General features: G+C 35.2%; 1 protein-coding gene across 3 annotated transcripts in view; it reads right to left on the bottom strand.

Annotated features, from left to right (window-relative positions):
- Window positions 4572–25538, bottom strand: part of CWC27 (CWC27 spliceosome associated protein homolog) — a gene marked incomplete at its 3' end in the record, with an annotated part of 94661 nt that continues 73694 nt past the window's right edge. For all 3 annotated transcript variants that reach the window (XM_021380805.1, XM_021380807.1, XM_021380806.1), the window contains 3 exon segments: window positions 4572–4675; window positions 7083–7192; window positions 18679–18776. In XM_021380805.1, coding sequence (XP_021236480.1) covers window positions 4572–4675; window positions 7083–7192; window positions 18679–18776 — 312 coding nt within the window.

The raw sequence follows: 25538 nt of genomic DNA, 5'->3' as shown, positions 1-25538 counted from the left end.
AGCAGTCAATCTTTGAATTGCGTATTGAACTGCAATACTTGAGTGCATCTGAATTTTTTTCTCCCATGCTGGATTATCTCCATGGAAGATATTTTATGTTATGTTCACAGGACCTGCATCATCAGTTTCACTATATGCAGTTGTCATAATATTTTTTTTTGACTGAAGCTTGCTTTTAACTATAGATGTAACTATTTGATATTAAATTCATAGGCCTGAAGTAGCACTACAACCTGACTAAGTATCACATACATGCAAAGATTTGTATAAAGCAGTTCAAATCTTGAAAATAGGAAGCAGTGTTCTGTATAAAACATAGTCTGTTTTCACTTTAAAATTCAGGCATATTCACTAGTCCAGAAGAGAAGTAACATGTAGGTGAATTATGCCAGCTGAGTCTTCTACAGTCACAAATTAAGTTTTCATACTTTTAGTCTCCAACTAGATGACACCTCATCGCCCCTGTGATGAATCTCATACACATTCTGGGGAAAAGTCTATCATTCACAGTCCCGGGCAAGACTTTAAGCCCAGAACAAATGACTGCACTCTGCACAAACTATATGAAAGAGAAGAAGGAAGTCCTATACCTGATGCCTTTTTAGATAGATTGAAACTAAATAGCAAGTAAAGATCAAAAAGTACTAAATAAGTCTGGCAAATCATAAAAAAACCATAAACAATAGTTTTCAATATGGAGCCATAAGGACAATAATATTCGTACCAGGATGAAGAAGCATATTTTCCTGAAGTGCCTATTTGCCACAAAAATGCATCTGCCTACTTGTCTGCAGACATTTTTACTGTTATGAGTCTCCTTTCTGGTAGTACATACCATGTTTATTTTGACAGTTTTGATTTCTGGAGGAAATTAGATTTTGATTGCTGCAGACATACATATAATTGTTCTCATTTAGCAGCAGTTTGCAGTTGAATGTCTCAGCAGAGATCTTTCTATTTCATGTGTATTATACATTTCAGATCTCTTCACAGCACTTCCTCAGATGCCTTCTTAGACAGTAAAATCTGGTAATAATTATCAAACACCATACACACTGTTTACAATAGAGTCATATTTCTTTCTTCTTTTTCTCTTGCACAGAAAGTAGAATGCTGCTGAAAAGTACCCAAATGTCTGCTATGCTTCATGCCAATACAGCAGCTCAGCCAAATATGCAGAGAAAAGTTTGCCAAATAAAAGAAAACATAACAAATTCGTAATGGTTTCTATCTTGACAGAAAATGAAAATTATACCTCAATGTGTGGCCACTCATGTGGACACATAAAAATGTCATAGAGGCAATCGTTCTACCTCAGATAACACACCCTGACAGTAGAGCAGCACATACTGGCTAGCTTGCACTTCCCATAAAAACAGCAGCTATGACCTACAAAATGAGCTGATGGAATCACATAATTTGTGCATATCATATATGCATATGCCATGTACTAATTATATTTATCATAAATAATACAAAGTAGAATGTTTGTTTTTTGAGTAGAATACTTATCCCAAAATGTGGAATTCAACACTCCAAGCCATTTAAACAGTCTGAAGTTGAATAACTTTTAGAAGACTCCACAGTTTTGCAAATGTCGTATATGGTTATAGCCAATTTATGTAATATTAATATTTTATAATTTATTTAGCTTCAAAATAAATTCTTTGAAATTGGAGCAACACTCATTTCTCTGTAAAGTTAACAAGCACATTTACTGAACTGCAAAATTAATAATATGATAATGTCAATTATTAGTCTATTACCTACCTTTGTATTATTCTAAGTCTTTATTTCAGCGCAGTGTTGTCTTCTGAACAATATTATTTTTTGGAACAAAAATAAAAGCAATTTCATAATCTCAAATTGCAACAGTCTTTTTTGTACACTATAGATTATCCACAGGGTGAAGAATTATCACCAATTAGATATTAGCAATTACTCAACAAGGAACATAAAAGATTATTATTAGATTCTGTGAGTCCTTAAAAGACCGGCTATGTTACTGTGACAGGAGATAAAGGAAGGGCTGTGTGCTTCCTGGAGAGCTTAAAAGCACATTGGTACCCCACAAGAATCTCCAGGTCCTAGTGAAATCCTGAAATCCTAGGGACTAAAAATTTATGCTGAATGTTATCCCTCATCCTCAAAGAGCTGCACAATGCGTGACACAGGAAAAGACACAGTGAAGAAAGACTATATGGTTTAAAAATTTACCAAATAGATGGTAACAAGAGAAAACTTACAATGTATAATCAGTAAAATAAGAAGTGAAATGATAGGTTGTGACATGTTTGAATTACTATTGTTTTAAAATTATTACAGGATTTTTAATAGCTTATATAGAATCATAGAATGAGATAGGTTGGAAAAGACCTACAAGATCATCTAGTTCAACCATCCACCTACCACCAATAACCCCACTAAACCATGTCTCTCAGCGCTATATCTAAATGTTCCTTGAACACCTCCAGGGATGGTGACTCAACCACCTCCCTGGGCAGCCCATTCCCATGAGTAACTCAAATGCAATTTCATCAATGTTATCTATTAAAATGAAAGCAGACTACACTAATACCCACAAAGCACTGAAAAAATAAATGCACTCATTATGCTCTACATATGAAAAAATGTTGTTTTACGACTGCAAGAATTCTAAGCTACCTGCTGTACTACTAGTGTTAGTATTTCTGTTAGTACATGCACCCAAAGCTTTCTGCAGAAATATTTCCTAGTATTTCCCCTGTGAGGTCATCACAGAATCACAGTGAAAAGGAAGAAAGTGTGAAGGTAAAGCTGCACAATCTGTGTTGCTTTATCTTACTAAATTAAAAACTACCAATGATTCACTATGCATGACAGAACTAAAAAAATAAAAATGATTTGAGTGATCTGAAAATTTAGGATCATCTACATAACTCATCTCATAATCTGCAGTTCAGGTCACATTTCATGACCATCTTTTTTTTTCTTGTTAAATTTTCGTAGACCAAACAAATAGTCGAAGGTTTTCTGATTTAATATAGAAAAATGACCATTTTTATATTATAGATTACTGTAACTTGACAGATAACTTCTGGATAGCTGAAAAATTTCTTGTTGTTTACTATCAGGTGGGAAAAAAAAAGAATTAAGATGTAAAAAAAAACCCAAAAAACAAAAAACCCTTCAACACACTATCTTCCTTTCCACTCTTTTTTATGTTCTTTTCTTACTTCACTACAGACATCTTTTTTTCATCTGTAGAATTACAGAAAAAATATGTAACAGTCTGCATTTCTTCACAACATTAAATGTCTTCTCACCTGAGAAAAAACCTTTATTATAGTTATGGTTATCTTACTATTTTATGTGAGTCTTCTCAAAAAGATACAGGGTGCTTTAATCATATTTAGCTAAGTCATTCATTTTCTGTTTAAAAACAGAACATCCTTCTTTTTTCTCCTTTTTCGTACTTCAGTCTTAACAATGTCTAGCTATTGGTGCTATTCTGGGGATTTGGGGACAGTAGAAATCAGATTAGTTTCCTTCTTCCAAAACAGAAGCCTTTAGGAAGATCTTAAGGCTATACTTGATACATATTTTCACTTACTCATTTAAAATGATCTGAAATACAGAAATAGTAGGTGTTGTAAAACAAGTGCCAAGGTCTTTGTTAAATTTTCTTTTTCAGAGCTAGTTTTGTTGTAGCTGTGACAGTTTACGTGTATAACTAAGGAAAACACTGTAGGCAGAGATACTTTATTAGACCAATGCTATAACTTGTCTTATAAAAAATATGACCAGTTCGTATAGAACATCTTTTTTCTTATTTTTGAACCTTTTTCTAGCTATCTTATGCATGTATTTTTATTATCTTCTATCAGCTCGCAGTCTAAGATTGCAGGATCACAATTCAAATCACACTGATTTTTCTCCTTCCCTACCTAAATAATCATGGTACAGGCTGCTTCTGTGACTGGAAGTTGTTGAGGTCAAAACTTCTGCAGTGCTTCATCAATTGCCTCACTGCGGTCACCTTCCCTTTCAGTTGAATCTTTCTTTATCTCATCCACCAGTCTTTAAAATACAACCCCCAGTATGGGTGGTAAAGCATCTCCCACTGTCCTGCTTTATTTTCCAAAGCACTAAAACATTATGTGTTAGCTGACTCCTGCTGTACCAACTCCCTTTTAATTTGGTGTTTCAGCTGCTTCTCAAATTTAACCTTAGAAGTGTAGGGTTTCAGAAACAAATAGAGAAGTTAAACTAGAGGTGATGAAATTAGTAAATTTTAAGGCAGGAGATGCTGCTAACTCCCTTCAGAACTTAGCTCATGCTGGAGATAAATGGCACAGAAAGCACCTTGTTTCCTTATAATGATGTCCAGAAGAAGAAATAAGACAAAGAAACAAGCAACTAATTGACCACGAAGAAGTAAAATGGTAGTAAAAGGAATATTACCGAATAAGGATTCACTGAACTGAAAAAAGAAACTGGTTTGCGAAACAAATGAAAAATGAAGATTGTTTCTTCTCCTCTATCAAACCTGACTAGTAGTAAAAAGAGAAATCAAAATCCATAAAACTTACCATCCTTCATCGGTATCTACTTCAGATTCAGAAATCTCATTTTCAGGAGTTTCTTCAATTGCTTGGGTTAACTTTGATTTAAATCGGTCCAGCAGTGCCAGTGTCTGAAATTAAATACATACTTTTGAGGAAGTTACATATATTTATAAACAAGTATTATACAAGATCTTCAAACTATTATTTTGGGAAACAGTGTGATGAGATGGGAGAGAACTTTTCTATGACTTCAAACAACACTGCAGAGACAAGCAAGAGAGAGTGAGGGATGCCAAGAGTAACAGCCCAGCAACAAGTGAGAGGGTGTGCAGTGCCAGGGGTACACATGCAAGAGAGCACTCATCTAGCCATCTAGTAAAATTTAAAAAAAAACATATTTAGGGAGGAGACACTTATGCTATACTTACAAAATGAAATAGACAATAAATTAGACAACACTGGCCACTGACAACAAATTTTACTGTTTGAATCTGTTAGTTTCTTCTAGTAAGGCAATCCATTGCATAAATTATAAACAATTCAACTACTGAAGACACAGCTTAGTTGATATTCCTATATTTTACAAAGCGGATCTTTTACATTTTTTGCTGACATTAAAAAGCTCAAAGCTTTTTACTTGAATACAAAGAACCATCTTAACTAATTTGAGAGATACAGGTCCTTACACTACACACATCATAAACATACTGATTTATATTTGGTATTTTATTTTACAGCTGACATTGCCATCTTTCAGCTACAAGAAAGTAATCGAATCTACGGTAACAACTGAAGATCATACTGCAGGTCATCTCTCTGATCACTTGAGAGAAGTTGTTGCTTATACAAGAATTGTATGCCTAAGCATTGTGATGATACAAGGGTACAGGGCTCTTCATAAAAAGGGCAGACCACAAGAATAATTTGCACAGCCCATAGCTTAATTCTTGCTGATATTTGAGACATTACTGGAAAGGAAAGCGTCAGGGAATAAGTACTTAACTGAATTTATGTGGCAGACTACATTTGATCTGTAGGTGATAGGTTGGCCACCTATGCTGTAAAACACCTCTGTATGGCTGTTTAGTTTTGTTTAGTCAAGTTTTTCAAATTTAAAAGAATAAAAACTAAACAAGAATAGAAAACAGAAATCGGAAATACCAGAAGTGTTCAGTGGAATCAAATTTCCTTCTGGGAGCAATCTTAACTTTAGGAGTTTCCTGGCTTTTGAATTCTTTCAAAAACACATTTTAGCACTGCCAAAGGTGGGTTTTAGCAGTGTTTTTTTTTTGTTTTTTTTTTTTTTTTTTGTTTTTTTGCATTTATTTTCTTCCCATGCAAGTGCAAACAAATTTCATGCTTACAACATCCAAGGCAGCAAATCTCTGCCCAGGACATTAGATAAAAACAAATTAACCCTTTTCACATGAAACTGTGATCAACTAAAGCCACATTTCTTGTGTATTTTCTAACTTTCTGCGGTACCAGCATTACTCTAAATGGACCTGTCTTAGTCCTTTTGCCATGAATGATTAGATGTAATAATGTTGACCATGAATCTTTATAAACTGACCCTTGTAGAATTACAAGGTAAGGATTTCCAGCTTCTGGTATTCTAAAAAGACATACACATTACCACCTCCAACTCTAGAACAGAGGCTGGAAAATAATATTGTAGGATACAGTAGGAAGGATGTAAGGTTAGAAGAGGCCCTCAACAAGTAGAACGGATTCTAAAGAACTTCACTATTAATTGTTGAATAGTTGCTGAGTCCTTGCTGAATAGCTGTTGAATAGTTTCTAACAGGGCTATATAAATAAAAATTACAGACTACTAAAATATGTATTCACATCACTTTAAAACCCATGTGTCTGATGTACAGCACAAATTTTAGATGAGTGATATTTTGCACTCCACAGCAGTTTCATATATTTAGCAGGTTGAAATTTGCCTATTTTAGAAAAAAATAAATATTTACATTAAACATAACTTTGCTCATATTTGCATACTGAAGCCTACATATATTCTGACTACACAAAATAATTTTAACTATACTTAAAATGGGTTTTTAAAATTCAGTTAAAAAGTGTTTTTGTTCATTTCCTTACATACAAAGATACGGATGAATTTGATCTCTATAAACTATAAAACATTATTTAAACTGTGGAAAAAAAGCCTCACATTTTGGACAGATACCAAATACACAAAATTCTGTCTCAGTGCTATTTTATGGTAAGTTGCAAAGCCAAGAACAGAACTGTAGAGAAATGCAAACTCTTGTAAATATAATCAAGGATACTTCTGTGTGGGTAACTTTTCCTTTTGGAGGATTTTAGTGACTTAACTGACAGCACATTCAAATACATACAGAAACCTCGTCACACACGCACAAACATGTTCATTAGTGTTTAGAATTAACAATTTATTTATTCTGGAAAACTAACTGTAAAAGACTTGTAAACTTTATTTTTTAAACAAATGAAGAGAGAACAGTTTTCAGAACTCTTTCTGGAATCTTTATTCCCTAGGGTTACCTGATCTTCACGGGAAACTCCTTTCTTCGGCTGCTGCTTCCGTTTGTCTTCATATTTTCTCTTCTCCTGAAGGTACTCTTCAACAACGCTATTTGGTGCAGGTTCCTCTTCTGAGTAAGGAAATAACTATTATTATTATTATATTTGGTTAAACAAATTACATTTGGCTTTTTGATTTAGTACCATTTGGAAGAACGTTTGTTACTTCTGAAATACCAAACACAAGACTTCCATAAAATGTTTCAGCTGTGTTGCTTTCTGAGCAAGTAAGATGATTTGCTGCTCAATGAAATGAAATACAAAACACTGTACTAAGCAGACAACGAGCCCAATATTTTTTATGTCAATTATATTTTATCACAAAGCCAGGGAAAGCAGGGAAAAACTCTGATGTTAAAACAAGGAGTAAAAATTGCCGAAATTTCTTTAAAAAGTTTACTTTCATTTCTAAACACCTTTCCTGGAGTAGCCAAACTGATATACTGTACTAACGTTCTGTAGCTATGGAGAAATTGTCAGTTTTTCTGTTTTGTAGGCTGAAGAAGCTACAATTCAAATCTGTGATATTTGGACAACAGCTGACAGCTACACAGGGACAAATACTGACTTTAAAATAAAATTCTCTCCTACTTCATTCGACATTTTCTATAATGTTTATAATGCAACATGTCATAAAAAAGGAAATAAATTTATAAGAGGTAATCCTCCATATGAAATATACTTGTTCATATAATTCTACAAATAAAATCTCTTCCTCCCTTCCTAGTTATCCTAATTTATATGTTGCATGCATATATTTAAAGAATAACTGGCAAAGCATCTTCATTAAATATATACAATATCATACAGAACTGCTTTTTTCCTGTTTTCCATTTGATACATTGAACATAATGAAGACCAGAATGAAAAAAAAATGAAACAAATGAAACAAAATGCTATAAAAACTTGTGCAGTGAAATACTGGATGAACTACAGAGAATAACAAAGTACAGTATTGAACTAATTCCTGATGGAAAGTATAATTGTTCAGATATGACAAGCAAAAGATCTGGGACAATCATTACTGAAAATTTTTGTAAATGACTATTGTATGTGTGTGATCCAAGCTTAAATTCTCATATCTTGCAGTTAAAGATGTGATCCTTAGTCATACATGTCTTTTGACTAAGATGTAAATCTATAACACCTAAAATATAATCTTCATACAAATGGGATAAATTCCCCTGAAATTGTATGCTTGTGTATTTTTATCACACTCATATGGTTGTCCCTTACTGTTAACACAAATAATTTAAATTTCAGTTTAAGCTTTCTCTTGAGATTATTGTTTCTTGGGTCTTTGTCAGAGTTCTTCTAATCCTCCACTTCATTTTCTCTGCCTCCTACAAAAGCCTTAAGTCAGACAAATGATAATCAGGTCCACGTGAACTAACTTCAGAGTGAGTCAGCCAAAAGAGTTATGCACTTGTATGCATAATATTTCTGCACGTTTTATTAAAAAGACTTAAGACATGCTTGCATTTTTCCATGAGGCCTTACAACCTATTACTCCACATTAAAACCAAAGAATACAATAGGAAGGATTTTCAATAGTCCTTAAGTCAATGGGTTTCTAACACATTTTACAACAACTTCAAAATTACAACAGCTGTTTTTTAATATAACCAAAATAGTCAGCTTTGATAAGTAGCAATTCTTTGATAAAAAATATTTTGTGTTTGCAAGAAGAAACACAGCAAGGAAAAGAAAGCGTCTGGAAAAGAGAGTTGCTGGTGGGAAGAATACCTTTAAAATGTAAAATGCCCTTTTAAAATGCGAGAAGAGATTTAATTGTTATTTCATACTTTCTAGTCAGTATCCCACAGCTCCTCCAAATCTTTTCTAACAGGGCTGGAAAAAGAGGATCGCATCACTATATGATGGACTTGAACTTCAAATCAAGCCTGACAAACTTAGGTCCATCTTGTTGATATAAAGTATAAAGACCATTACACTGGTATTTAAATGTTAAAGCTCTAAACTTCTTAATCTAAGAGGATTTATTAAGATAAAAATGAATGAAACAAAGACATGGATACACTGCACTAACAATGAAATGCCTTACTCAAGTAGCATAGGATGCAGAAAATACTAGTTTAAGTAACAGAGAACTTGCACGCGTATCCTAGAGCCATCAAATCACAAATTGTAAATTGTGTCAAGCGAAGAAAGATTTTTTCTTAAATTCTAAGTTTGCATGCACATTATATCATAAGGAAAGGTGAGGAAAAATGAAACAAAACAAAACAATAATTCCTTATTGGAAATAAACTTAATTCTGACTTTAAGAGAATTTCTAAGTATATTGCTACTTACTCTCAGCTAGCTTGAGTTACTGCAAAGAGAACCTTCATCTTACTGTGACATAAACTTCAGCATTTGTGTAATTTGTTTTCTTTCAGATAGATTCTCCTATCCTAAAATATTCCTTTAAGGAGTAACAGATGCCAACATGATGGCGTAATCTAATCTAAAACTTTGGTTTTGAGACATGGTTTCCAATGATATTCTGAAACAGCAGAGGAGATTCAAAAGTCTGTAAACCAGAAAGGAAGAAACTGATTTTAAAAAATACAGAAGGGTTTATTTTTTTCAGTTTAAATGATGTCAGTTTTCAAATACAAAATAGAAGAATTATAACAAAGACATGAGAACGTGATCTGAGGGTACTGAAATGAATGCCATTCTTCAAAATTTCAGATCACTTCCTAAACAAAAGATAAAGCTTGCTATAAACGTTTCAAGCTTCATTCCATAAAGTAGAATTAAATAGTGTAAGCAAACGTTCAACCAGTATTGCATCAGACACCTTCCATTTCACAAGCTGCAACTGAATTTTACCTTCCACTTTATGAAAACTAAGAACTCCTAGGCCTTCTGACTGTGGTAGATCAGAAAAATACAATCCTTGTTTAAGGCTGCATCCTAATTGCAGCCTTCCAGTACTTGAAGGATGTTTATACACAGGAAGGTGTCCAAATTGTTAGTATGGTCTGGTAGTGATAGGACAAGGAGGAATGGATTTAAACTAAAAGAGAGTAGATTTAGGTTAAATGTTAGGAGGAAATTCTTTATATTGCAGGTGCTGAGGCACTGGCAAAGGCTGCCCAGAGAAGCTGTGGATGCCCCATTCCTGGAGGTGTTCAGGACCAGGTTGCATGGGGTCCTGGGCAGCCTGAGCTGGCGGCTGGCAACCATGCCCACAGCAAGGTTGGTTTAAACTGGGTGAACTTTCAGTTCCCTTCCAACCCAAGCCATTCTGTGATTCTTCGATTAAGTCAGTTTCTCTAATTAAGACCTAAGCCACTTCTTCCAGAACCCAGGATGTTTCTTCAAGCATTAACGACTGTCTATGCAAACAAAACATTAATTTACTCTAAAGTAACATAAAATATATATACAATAAAATATAATATGAAATAATACTGTTACTCTTCAAAGAATTTATAACTTACTCTTCGGTATATTTTTGATTAGAACTATCTGACTTTACTTGTTATTTTCTTCCCATCTTAAACTATTTGTCAGTTACTATTACTCTGGAACTGCTAAGTTCTTGAAGAGCCACTGTTTGCTCTACTGAGCAAGGCAACAGTCAAGAAATATTTATTACTAGTGAACAACCAAATACATTTTTTTACAGAATGATTTTCCAGGGTTGAGCTTAGTAATGGATTGTATAGTTTGCTACAGTGAAAAATAAGAGTTTCAGAACAAACTTACTGGTTAATTTAGACAACTTAAACAGCATAATCTTACAAGTAATTCTTAGAGCTTCAAAACATTTCTTTGAAAAAGCAAAGCCCACTAATAATGGACTTTAATATGTGACAATGGAAATTCGTAGTGAATCTCCTCTGAACTTCGGCAGCTTTTAGGCACACATTGCAGAAGTCCCAGTCTAAAATGCGGTTAATTTTCTAATCTCATTTGACTTTGAGAACATGCTTAAGATTACTACTAAAATCACAGCTGGCTTACAGTGAGACTTTTGTCATCTTTTCTTTAGCAAGCAGAGAAATAAGAGGGAAAAGCATTCACTTTAGCAGGGAGGAGGCTGAATATGGATGCTGGGTATTACTTAAGGAGAGTTTAAATGAGAAAAAATAAAAATTGAAGTAGTAGAAGAAAACAAAAGTTCACAAAAATGAAATATTCAAGATGCAAACTTTGATACAGTGGAGCTATACTCTGTACTCCATATCCCAGAAATCTTCATACTTAACATGCTTTATGCTACGTAATTCCAAAACAACCAGAATCTGGATTTTGTAGTTTTCGGTTTTCTGAAACGTGCACAATTCTCTTATAGTATAGGACATCAAGAAAACTTATTGACAGGAGTTAAGCAAATCTTTACATGCCACTGACATTACACAGACTTAATAATAAAAACAGAAATAAAACATAATCTTAAACTGGCATTCCTACTAGCTTTGTAGACTTTTCTGAAGACTTCAATCATTCAATTCTCTTGCTACAAATCAGATAACAATCTGTGCCCCTGCAAGAATCATACACTTTATGCTGATTTTTACATTAGTAGTTAGGTTATTATGTTGTGGCTTTTCTTTTTTCTCATATATGGTAATTAAATTTATCCATTCGAAGATTATCAGATAGTTTACAAAAATGTTCTAACGAGACAAATGAAAATAGCACTTGAAAACTATTTAAAACCAACATGTAATTAAGAAAACATGATATTTCTCTTGAGCAAATTTGAAGTATATTCACAGATTTACGCAATAGAACTTTGAAGTACATCTTTTTCAAACACTTGATTAAGTACTTCAAAATGCTGAAGTAATTCAGCACTCAAATTATAATGTTTGATGTAATTTCTGGCATCACTGCAGTGAATGTCATATAAAAGAAAAACATCTTATTTAAAGTAAGATCTTGACAGCAGTCTGGCATAGTTAACAACTGTATTCACAGACTGGAAAGCTGGTTATAATCAAACTTGTAAGGAGGGAATTATTTTCTTTAATCTCTGTCCTCTTGAAATAATGTAAACACTTAAATTTTCACCCCTAATCCTCCTTAGTTTCTCGAATGTTCTGAATGTGGAAAAAATACTAAGTATGCATAATGCATAGGTCACTCTGAAAGTAATGCCTCCTATTTATTTCCATGGAAGCTACAACAGATAGAAAGAGCACAATAACACTATTCAACAGAGCAAATTCTCAACTAGAAAACAATATTCTTCAACAGTTACCACCATTAGCTGCTGTACACTTTCACCAGTAATGAACAAAAGCCTGCATGCCACATTTGTAAAAATCAGCACCAGCAGAGGTGACCTCAGTCACTGTTGCCACTGCTGAAACGCACCACCCACCACCTCACTGTGCTCACATCCACTGCTTGGTCTCCATAAATGTTCAGCAAGCACTGATGAATGTCAGTGGGTGTCATTTTTTCTGCTGGAGGAATTCAGTGACACACCTTTGCTCCACACACCCTTCCATGTCAGATGTCATTTTGTTAGACTGACCCTCTTGTGCCATCTGTCACATGGCATCAAAATGTAACCAAATATTGGTGGGAAGCCTCTACTGCCATACCACCAATATCCATCTCTGATGGTGTGGGCCAACATAATAAAGTAAGAGGTAGTACTTTTGGAGCAGCCCTCATATGTAACATGAAAAGTTTGAAGCAATGATGCTGAATGTGATACCAATACTAATTTGTCAGTGGATGTAAAATACACGTCTTGTCATCATTCATTCATTAGCCAGTAGCCTCATTTCTGATTCTGCATAAGGACCAGTACAACTTTACCCTGATCCACATGCTATTCACTGGTCGTCAGTGAATTTCTACAAGCTATGCTTGTAATTTTTGGCAGAGATGCAGTTTTTATTAATCAAGAACAATATCATATTAACACTGTGCAAGTGTCTGCATCATCTGCATAGAGATACCTGATCCAGAATGTCACAATTTACTTTCCATCCCATGCTCCCAAGAGGACAGTAACAGAATACTGGAAAAATCTCCTGCTATGGACAGTCATTGCCTAATAGCAGACAGTTTTTAATACATGCCATTTCTTGGATGCAAACACAGACAAGGTAAGCTGTTAATGTTTGTCAGACGATAAATCACTAAGAGAGCAACAATATAAAAATGCTTTTAACTTTTGGGCAAAATTACTTGCTCAGGTAAAACATATTTTACTGCTGTTAGATTTTATTACATTCAAACTAAAGTTTGAATAGAGAATGAAGTCTTTTCTGCTGTTCTTCAGTTGTAAATGGTTGCTTAACAGTAAAGGTATCTTTCTTCACTCTTTGCATTTGCCATCTTAAATACTTAAGGTCCCATCACTTTCTACCTAGATTATAAATGCCACCAACTATCTCTTAATAATAAATTCATCCAGTTCTTTACTAGTTTTTTTTTTTTCCCATTTGTATCTAATTGCACCGTATCTCTTGGTGACACGATACTCAGAAGCAAGTGCAATAATATAACCGTGCTTTTACAGTTAACAGCTTTTGTAGTAACAATCACATGATCGTACCTGAATCACACATAAATTCATATTCAGTTTGTTTTCTTGTACAAACTTGAAATATTTTACATCATGCCAGTATGAGCAAAGGTTGAGGGAACTGGGCTTGTTTAGTTTGGAGAAGAGAAGGCTCCGGGGAGACCTCATTGTGGCCTTCCAATACTTGAAGGGAGCCTATAAACAGGAGGGGGTATGACTGTTTACGAGGGTGGGTAGCGATAGGACAAGGAGGAATGGTTTTAAGCTGGGACAGGAGAGATGTAGGTTAGATATTAGGAGGAAGTTTTTCACTGACGCACTGGAACAGGTTGCCCAGGGAGGTTGTGGATGCCCCGTCCCTGGAGGCATTCAAGGCCAGACTGGACATGGCTCTGGGCAGCCTGGTCTAGTGGTTGGCGACCCTGCACTTGGCAGGGGGGTTGAGACTTGATGATCTTTGAGGTCCTTTTCAACCCAAGCCATTCTATGATTCTATGATTCTATGGCTTTCCCACTTTCTCATTTAGCTTCTGTAATTATTTTTCCTTTAGTGTTAAGGAAATATTAACACCCCAGCATGACTCTCAATTTGTTTTCAGTGACATTTTTCACATTTTTTTCCCTCCCTAAATCTGGTACTTCCTGTGCCAGAATCTACTATGTAGTGACATTTACTTTTGCTTTTTCATGATCAACAAATTCATTTTCTCATGTTTTTCCAATAGTCTTAAGATCCAGTGTGAATACTCAGTCCTGTTGTAATTTTCATAACACACCAACCATGAAATAGATATGATGATGCTACACAGACCGAAGTTAAATCTGAGATATAACACATCAATATTGTAAGATTTACAAACATCTACAACTCTGTCTCCACAATTAATATCATCTAGCAAGTTTAGAGGTCTCTGCTTGCAGTTCTTAAATTACTATTCCAGCATCACTGCAAGACAGTAGGTTTGCAGTCAAAGAATGTTAGTCATTTTAATCTGCACCTTCTTTAAAACTGATAATTCAGAACTCAAATGTTTTAACAGATGTTAGACAAAAAACCTGAATATTTGGTTAGAGTGAGAAAGGCAAATTTCAGAAAACTGCTTTTAGCTCCCTACAAACCATAATGAAAATAAAAAGTTTATTTTAAATGCAAACAGACTCAGTTTTTTTGTGTCTTTAGGCTACCTCTAGGTATAATGTTGAAACTCATGAAAGATAGGAAAACTTTGGCTACTTCAGTATTGGCCAATAATACTATGAAATGGGAGCAAATTATTTGCTAAAGTCCTGATCCACTCACTGTACTTTACGGGTTGTTTTATTTTGGACTACTGGTTGGAACTCAGCAGGTGTGCTCCTGGAACACATCTTTTAGTGTGGCATCATCCAAAAACACATCTGGTTTGCAGTAAAACACTAATGAAGATGTATATTCTAGTTTGTATTCCTATTAAAATTTCACCTCTCCAGAGAATTAAAATTTCTCTTTCTGCAAGCAATTTCATCCTTTACAAAACCTTACCTATCTGTCAACTGTACTTACTCTTTGTCTTGCAGACAACAAATTGATAGGTATGCGAATGACAACTGAAGAATGATTTTTAAAAGCAGTTAGTAGAATATAAGAGCGAAAGAAAACAAATCATTTTAAACTCCTCTTCTTCAAGACCATTTAAAGCATGTTTAATGAATCCTTCACATTTATTTTTCAGTGTGCATTTTTGCAGTGGCAGACTCTCTATTACCAGAAAGAAATTTCATTCTTTCGATCATATGGTGAATTACATTTCTCTGCGTAAGTCTTCCTCAAAAAGGGAAACATCATTAGGACAGCAACTTTCTCTGACAATAGATAAAATAACTCACTAGAGTACAAGAATAAATTGAGAGAACGCAAAAAGCAAAGACAGTAACACCTTACTGAGTAAATCTGGCAGACATTCATTTATTTTAACTGTATGATTTAAAGACTCAGAGACGGTAAATACAATACTTTCTGTAATGCTTCCACACAGCTATCATCACTGGTAACAACATGCTTAGTTTCTCTTCCCCCTCAAAACCTTCCTCCAGGAACATTTTATCTTTGTCTCGATTTATTGTTAAGCTGTGCTTCACAGAACATTGAAGAAGAGAATATATAAGCCCACCCCACCCAAAAGACAGGATCAGCCTTTTCTAAGCCAGTCTAAAGAAGAATTCGCCTAACCTGCATCTGGGAAGTTCCACTCTGCAGGTCACCTATTCCAAAACAAGTTTTCTCTGAGGTTTAAGGTTTTTTTCAGCTTTAATTGAAGCTTACTATCTCTTGTTCTCTCCACAGGGATTATGTAGAACAATCTTCTCTCCATGCTAGCCTTTAATACTCTTGAAGTTCTTTAATATAGGTCCCTTTGGGATGTCATCTCTGCTCTAAACTAAATAACCACTGTTCCTAAAAAATTCAAATGCTATGCTTGCCAGAACATCAGTCACTGTTGTTGCTCTTCTCCGTGATCTCTTAAGATGTCTCTCACCTTTTTTTTCAAGTGGAATTTGCTCAAATCTGAGCAAAATACTCAGGCTGAAGACCCACTCAATTTGAACAGACAATTGTCTTGCAAACAAACATGCCGCTTTATATGTATTTTACAGTATATTTTAATCTTTTTCAATAACATGGCCCTACATTTCCTGGATTTTAAGCTATCTAAATGCCACTGAACACTGGACATCTTGTGTTTATACAACTGGTTATTTTTAAAAAAGGTGTAAGCCATTTACTATTACCTTTTTTCTCCAGACCTCTTCCCTTTCTAAGTTAGATATTCTGTTCACCATGATTTGACTTTAAACTTCTATGAACTGATTTAACCTACCAACCCAGTAAAAAAGTGTAGCAAACAGTTTCCTTCCAAGTTAACAAACTGAATCAGAGCAGTAGAAGCACTAGCACACGCCAGGGATAGCGCAAGTCAGTCACCCCACTCTTCATTTTAACATTTGCATATGAAAATGCAACCTTAGCACTTAAATTTGAATTGTTCTTCATTTTTCTTGTTGCATTCCCCTTCCCTAACCTATATTCATTTTTTTTAGTCCACAAATAAAGGTAATCTGTCCTATTATCCAGGTCACTAATAATCAGATTATTGGGATACCTGCTTTCCAGTTTGATTACAAACAGTTATCTTAGACTATTTTATTAATGTTTTGTTAATGTCTCTGGGACTGCTTTAGTCAACCCCCCAATAAGCTTCAGTGAATTCCAACAAGTTTGAATGATTTTAATGCACATAACCTAGTCTAAAGTTGTCTCTATTTTATTTGTTCTGTACCTGAATGTTTCCTTTATGTCACAGATCCTCTGCAACCATATAAACAAAACTGACTGCTAAAGACTGAATTAAGCATTCAAGCTTATTTCCTTTTTATCTAGCAAAAGACAATGTCTTCTTGCTCGTTCTTCTCCTCTTACTGTAATTTCATTAATAATTTTGCCCATCAACATTTGCATCTAATTTAACATCTTTTTAATTTTGTCTTCAATTTTGGAATATGTTCATTTTTAGAATTTTTAGTTAGTTACTCCAAGAACTTGTTGCATAGTTTCTTTCCTGCCATATATATTTCTTAACAGTGGAATAGTCCACTTGTGCCCAAAAAGGGAAACCAGGATTATTTTCACCATTAGCTGCTACCTACAGTTTTTCAGCAAGTCTATATACTACCTGCCATTTACTTCAAAGAAATTTAAAGGAAAAAAAATGATACATAAAGCTTCCTTCCCTTCTCCCCAACACCCCTGCTTGTCCTAAAGATCTTTTCACACTGTACTGTAGTTTTATCTATCATTGGTGTCCAAGTATTAATTTAGTCTGTCACTGTGGAAGTGGATTTCCTCCAATTATTCTTCATTAAGTCCTGTGACGTAACTGGCACCCAAACAGGGATAATAATAAGCAACAGTATTACAACTGCCGTACAAGGCATGCTTCTGTTTCATTTATCATATATGTACATAAAGATTATTCTTCCTCTTTTCTACACTTCCACTTGTTTTTCATGTGTCCAACAACTGCATTTGCTGTCTTGCCAAGGAGAGCTTATATTCATTTTCTGACTGAGTATGATTTCTAGAACCTTTTTAGGGACACTTCTTCGTATAATATGATGACAGATTTCATATACAAGTTCCAGATACTGCATTTTTTTGACTTGCCAGACTGGTTATTGATAAAGCTCACCTGTTATTCAAGAGAATTCACAACAATATCTAACAATTATGTTATACTTTCTACCATTTTTCTAAACTGTGTATAATCTGGCAATTTTACTGACAATGATTTTATATTTTCTTTCAGAATTTTTATGCTGTTGAGAGCTGGATGAAGATTCCAATCCAGAAATGTATCTGGCAACTCCAGAGTGCTAAAAAGCCTGTATATTTTTTCAGTTCAGACAGTAACATGTTACAACTTTATGCACTAAAAATGCACCTTACCTATTACAGACTTGAAAATTTGTGTACATTTACTAAGAAACAGAATGTAATTCTTTTCTGCTACAAAAGTGCACATCTGAAGATCCATCTCCTTTTATTAAAGTTTATGAAGAATAAACTTGGAACTCATCTCTAGATTTTAAGTTCCATTGGTATCATTCAGAAGAAGTGCAGTGCTTAAAGTCAATAGCTTTGAGTTCAGTGTGAAGCACGTGTATTTCAATGCCTTTCCAATTTGAACACTCAAGAAAACTTTCTACACTGGAAGAGGTTAGAACAGGCATGTGCCCTCCAAAGAATTCAAATGATGCACGCATGTAGCTACAGAACATTTGAAGGTATGAATGTTACCTGTACAATATATTTATATTCTGGTATCCTTTCATTACTACCATTCCCCATTCTTAAAGAAAACAAATTTTCTGGAAAAAAAAAAAACAACACCATCTATTTTGACAATATATTGTCTGCATTTATGCAAGTGAAAACGAACCTACTAAATAACCCTAAAATTGCAATGTTAACTGGAGATCTAAACAACACCTGCTGTACCTTCCTTTTCTTACCTTCCTTTTCTTTGGGTTTCAAAGTTTGCTCTTCCTTTTTCTGCTTTGCTTCCAGCAGTTCACGTTTCAGCTGTCGTGCTTCTTTCCGTAGCTCTTCACTGGAAAGGGAAAAATATTTACAAGAATTTAATCTTCTGGGAATGTAAAGCCACTCAGGAGAAACAGCATCAAAGTTAATGGGCAGTAAATCTCTGATATAAACGAAGGGAATGTACTGACTCACTCATGCTAGGAACACGGCTTAAGAATCAATTAGAACCTAAGAAAGCTTGTATTTTCATTAGAAAAGACAACAAAAGGACAAAATGGATGACTCATTTTAAGAGTCCTTTAGAAGTACGTCAAGGACATGAATAATAAAACAAAGAACTCCCATTTGTATTTTTAATTTAACATGGTATTATTTAACAATAAGTATCACAAAAAGAGAATTTGAAACAGAGTCAGTGCCAAATAAATTTTACATGTATTATAAAATTCAGTTTACAGAAGTAATAAATGAGAGCATTCTTAATTTCTTAGATGGACAGATGATGCAGTTGTGATGTGATTAAGATTACATGTATGTAAGGATAAATTATTACATATGAAAATTAACTTAATTTTAAAATTTTACAACAACAAATAGGAAATAATGCTAGAAAAAAAAAACCAAAAATTTGCAAGTCAGTGTGCCAATATCAAGTGAAAAGTCTTTCTTCACAGAATCATAAAATAGATAAGGAAGGATCACTGAAGATCATCCATTCCAACTCCCTGCGTAAGCATGGCCAATTAGAGCAGGCTGCTCAGGGCACTGTCCAGACAGGATTTCAGTGTCCAAAGATGGAGAACCTCTCTGGGCAATTTGTTGCATTGATGAACGATCTTTAGTGTGAGAAAGCTTTTCCATATGGTTAAATTCAATTTCTTAAATTTCATTCTACATTCATATACTACACTAGTATGAAAGCACTGGTAACTGCTTCCAATTCTTCTGGTGTTAAAATCTGTATTTTCCACTTTTTCCAAAATATAAGTTCCTATTTATTTTCCATGTGCTTGGGAACTACATGATTTTCTTTCTAAGTTCCTTAAGTACATTGCTAGGTACGATTACAACTGTTCTCTCCCTCTCCTCCTCCACAAAGAAACTAAATTCTTGGCGACTCAACAAGGGATGGCTACAAATGGCACTTAGAGTAACACAGAACATCAAAAGGTTTTGTGTAAGAGGGACACACTCAGAAATTAAAAAAAAAAGTTATCTTGAAGTATTGTGGAAGAAGAATGAACTATTCTTTGACAACTGTTCAGCCTTCACATCTCCCTTTTATTTTTCCATTGGAAAGAGGTTTTTGTACAGAACATAGACGTGCCTAACTCCTTTAGAATCTAATTGTAAAATAATTTTACAAGATCCTTCTATTATCAGTGGTAAATAGATGGTAAGTTGATGAAAGACTATGATACTTTGCTCCTACAATACCTACTGTAAACTACATACCTTCCTAGGCTCACCTTACAAAGTTAGGTAGGTGAGCAAGGCAATTCAAAAAGACTTTACAGTAATGAGGAAGCCACAAGAACGGATTAACTGGAAAGCCAAGAGATACTCAGAAGCCAGACTTACTGGAAGAGAACTGGAAATAACTGTTTTACAGAAGACCATGAAATTGATGAAGTAAGGCAGAATCGTAATGAGGGACCACAAATCAGTCTGTCCCTGCCCCCTTCATATTTTAATGATAGGTCTTTGCATGCAGTAAATTTGCACTCATTTTTCATATAATATAGGTTTTTTGTTTGTATGTGGTTGCACTGTTGCCTCTTGTCTGTGGAAAGCTTATGTCACTACACTGCTTTCATAGTCCTGCTGTTATGCAACAGAATCTCCTCTTGCTCTTACTCTTCCTTTTCCCTTTCTGTCGTTTGGAAGCTTTCCTCCCTCCCTCAACACAGAGATTTCTGAAGCAGGTGCAATATCCTCCTCAGCTTCCCACTTTGAAGGTCCCAACCACACAAATGGAAACCAAACAAGTAACACACAACTACATTTTCTCTTTGTGAAGTGGTATTACCAGTCTTGTGTACGAAACCACAAACCATTTCCTCTCTAAATTTTTGTTTTTTGAAGCCAGAAGTGTAGCTCATTCTTAAAATCTTTTATCTCCACATTCTGTGAAGAGCACTTAGGTGAAATTGTTTAAGTACCAAGCTTGATTTTGGCTTGGAGATACTGCTTCTAAAAACAGACAACATGGACCAAATTTCCTATAAGCAGTAAGTTTTATAGCTTTTGAATGTAAGGTACATTGTAGAGTAAATGAATGCCACAGTTTTCCAAATAAAGACTAGCATTAGCTTATTTCTAAACCATAGCTTTTAACCTTTTATCTGAAATTGTTAGCCTGGTTATTCTTCTACAATCAATACCATCCTTGATTATATAACCCTCAGTAACCTTTTCTTACTGAAGCTGGAACATCCTAAAAAATAACAACTGTTGAAAAATTTTACCAATAGGCTTATACTATTCCAAAGCCAAGCATAATTATCATCAGCTAGCTCAATCATCTATTTCATATTGAAGATCAAGGAAAAAATAACTGTGTGTATGTGTATTTGTCTACATATGCCTGTATGCATATAATAAATTGCATATTGAATGTTTCTGAAAAGAGTTATACACAGTATTCTTTTCTTGTCAAAATCTAGGCAAGTTAGCTCCAAGAAGCACAAGAAAACAAAACCCAAATCCTACTTGTTGATGTCAAAAACTAAAATGGAACAACAATATCAAAAGAACTGATCATTTTTCTTATTTATACCAAAATTAGTTGAAATCGGAATGCTTATTCTGCAGAAGAAAAACTTAGCCAATCAGTTTCAGAAGAAAATGTCTGACTCCAGGGTTTTTAGATGCATCAATTTGATTCATGGGATCTCCACGATGCAGAAGCTATAAGACATTGGCTGTCTTCAGGTTCATCTCTTATTGGATCTTAAATACAACAGGCATAGAGAAACTATCAGCTTTCCTGGTAAACTATTTGAATGCATGTTCAACGGACAGCTCTGCGCTGTTATCTTCGTCACCACTTGGGTTTCTCTTCAGCAAACGAAATAATTTGTATTTCTTTATGTTCTTTTTAAAGGAAAGGATATTCTCATCACTTTAGTAACTCCTGTTTGCTATATAACTCCCTGCAATACGTCTACAATCCTTCTGAACACTGGCCTTGGAATCAGACATATTGAGGGATTTAGACATTCCAGTAAGGCACTGCTGATTGCATACTTGGTGCCTTTGTTTTGATTCACAAAGAATACAAGGTCACCGCTGCACTGTGTACTCAAATTATTTCTTGCAATGACTGTAAATCTATTTCTTATCCAATTCTTTCCAAAACGTTCTTTAGCCATTCTACTGTCCTGCAGCTACAACCTACATTCCTGATTTCCAGTTGTATAATCTGCTATTTAGTAGTATTCTAAGTTTTTCTTGTTGCATTCTGGCTAAGTGCTATTTAATTCAAACTATTTTTAATAGTTTGTCCTCATGCACCCTATTGTTCTCATATAAAGACTTCAAATAAAAGCAAGAATGCCACTGGGCTTATGAACAAATGCTTGGTACAAATCTACCTGTCCTATACGCAATAGTTATAACTTCTTTCATCTTTATAGATCAAAAAGGTTATCTCTTTAAACCTGTTTAAATCATTTAAATCATTCTCTCACTTCAGTTTCCCTACGAGGCAACAAAGTTATCTACTAATTACGAGCACTGATTACAACTTTACTGGCTATCTTTTTTGCTTTTGAGTGTAACAAAGAAAGCATTCTGTTACACCTAGTTAGGAAAGAAGAGAGGATAAATTATGCTCATTTCTTGGTGTCATACCTTTTGCCATGTTTAGACTCCGAGATGGCAGTCCTGCAATTCTTTGTAATTTCCTGTTTTTTATTATAAATTAACATTAGTAAAGCAGAAAACATTCCATTTTCACCCAAGCCCTTGCCTAGTTAACTAGGCCTGTTTTCTGCAAGTATTTAAATTAAAAGATGTAGCCCCCTTGTCAGTGGATGTGAACTTTTTACCCTCCTCACATGATGCATATTGCACACTCCACATATAGAACACAAACATTTATGAATAACTTTTCTGTATAATGATTTTGCCACCTTTATGGTTGGCTGAAGACAAGCCAGCAATGTGCCCAGGTGGACCTGAAGGCCACTCGCCCCCTGGCCTGCATCAGAAATCATGTGGCCTGCAGGTCTAGGGAAGTAATCATCCCTCTCTGTACTCAGCCTGGTGAGACAGAAAGCATCCTGACTACTGTGGACAGTTTTGCGTCCCTGAATACAAGAAGAATATGAAGTTGCTGGATGGGTTCCAAGAAGAGCAACAAAACTGGTGAACTGATGAGGACACAAGGTATAAGGAGCAGCTGAGAGAAACAGGGTTGTTTATTCTGCCAAAAGGAAGCTGAGGGGAAACATCATGGCTCACTGCGCTACCTGAAAGGATTATGTAGCACAGCGAGTGTCAGCCTCTTTTCTCTGTTGTCAAGCCATAGGATACAAGGAAACAACCTCAAACTGCGCCAGAGGTTGTTTGGATTGGATATCAGGAATAATTTCTCCATGTAGAGAGTGGTCAAGAATTGGAACAGGCTGCCTAGAGAAGCGGTGGAGTTCGCAACTCTGGAGGTATTTACAAAACATGTGGACATGGCACTTAGGAACACGATTTAATTATGGGATTCAGACTGATGGGTCAGACTGTTGATTTGATTATCTTGAAGATCTTTTACTACCTCGACAATTCTATGATTCTGTATAGCAGATGACTCAATATATAGTCTTTCTAGAGGCTTTTTCCCTTTCTTTTTAATCTAAATTGTTGAAAAGATGCCTGTTCACTTCCTTCAAGCCTCATGGTAATTTCATCAATATTTTGCTGACTCTTGTTTCTAGCTGGTATTGGTGTTCTAATTTGAAACATTCTTTTCTATATCCTTTTTCTTTTTAATTGATTTCATATTCCTTTTAAACCAGAATACTTCCTTCCCAATGTGACTTTGTTCCACATCCAAATTGGGTATCCCTGAACAATTCTTATATTTTGATAACACTTCATTCTGTCTTTAATTTTCCAACTTAGCTATATAAACTAAATGAAATAAAATCCTGAACAGTATTTGACTGCTAATCTCTAAGCCACCAGCAAAGTAGATCAATGTATCTCAAACAATTCAGCTCATATGTAATGATTAAGAAGTACCTTCACAATTCATCTGCAGTTTTATGCACTGCATGGCAAAGCAGGCCATGTGCATGCAGAAGTACTGATCAGGAAAATCTTTCAACATTCTCCTATTTTCTATAATCCCAAGGTGAAAAAATTCTTTCCACTGATTGTTTCACTATATAAGATGCACGATTTTCTTGCCCCCTAATCTAAGACTGTTTCAGAAATTCATGTCACAAGTCAAATAAAGTAAGAAAAACCTAGAAGTCTGAAGTCATCCTTATGGCTGGGCAGGCTCTATGCACAATCTGATGGAGATTGCTTGATCTCCTCTAATCCTTGCACTGAATTTGAAAGAAAGCAGATTTTGGCAGATCAAGATCCCATCCTCAAAAAATGAAACAGGAAGAAGACTGAAAACCAGACTAAAGGTTAATAACATAACTCTTAACTTCTGTAACAAAAGCTCTGCCTACCTGTGGAAAAACAAACACTTGCTATACTGTGTACTTAGCTCAAGAGCTGCAAGCAAGCGTAGCTTCAAAAACTCATGATAATACAGTAGGTATGGAGTTTCAGTACATTAGCCTTTTCATTGTTTCAAGCTCAGTTAGTTGGTTTCTGGCTTGGTTAAAGTGTCTGCAAAACTCACTTGTGATGCTTGTTTACTAGAGATATTCCATCTCTCAGCATTCAGCTGAATTAAAGCCACATTAGTACTACAGTTTAAATTTCAATAAACTTCTATTTTAACACAGGCTTTTATACAGTTATCTTCTAAACATCACACGATCAATGCTTCAGCTTTCTAATAAATCTATTTTATTTCTCTTTAATACTTCTAATCAGGAATTAATAGTTAATAAGGAATACAATAAATTAAAAATTTAGTCAAATACTCTAAGTCAAATTAATGGATTTGTTTCCAAGTGCCATATACTGAAGGTGTCTTATGACAAATACTAAAGTGCCTTCTGAATTTACTAACTTCCTAAATTGAAAAGGGTAAGTTACATATTCAACTTCACTTTGGCACAAGGAAAGAGAACTGATTACAGAACAGCAATTTTGACATTGTTGTAAGCAACCATAGGATTATACTTCTTATGCACAGGCACAAACCCATCCCTCTTTATATATGTCTGTTTGTACTTGTACGCTCATGCACGTGTGTATGTAAACCATGACTGGATATTTAAGCATATAAGATCTGTGTATACTAAAACAGATGTGATATACTGTATTAAGCTTAGCTGGCAAGGTTATGGCAGCAGGAAGGCCGCAGGGATGGCCTCTGAGAGCAGAGCGCAGCAGCTGCTCCATGGCAGATGAGAGCCAGCTCCAGCTGCTCCAGAAGGGACCTATCACTGGCTGAGCTGAGCCATGAGCAACGCTGGGAGTGCTCTGGGAGAGCATATTTAAGAAGGGGAAATATGCTGCACAACACCAGCTAGGAGAGAGGAGTGAGAAATGTGAGAGAAGCAGCCCTGCAGGCACCGAGGTCAGTGCAGGAGGTGCTCTGGGCGCGGAGCAGCAGCTCCCTGCAGCCCAGGAGAGGCCCACGGAGAACCAGGCTGTCCCCTGCAGCCCACGGGCACCGCACGGAGCAGATCTCCCGGGC

This window comes from Numida meleagris, chromosome Z, assembly GCF_002078875.1.
Source record: "Numida meleagris isolate 19003 breed g44 Domestic line chromosome Z, NumMel1.0, whole genome shotgun sequence".
NCBI classification, from domain to species: Eukaryota; Metazoa; Chordata; class Aves; order Galliformes; family Numididae; genus Numida; species Numida meleagris.
Note: the sequence above shows the minus strand (reverse complement) of the source record. Positions and strands in the feature narration are given on the sequence as shown.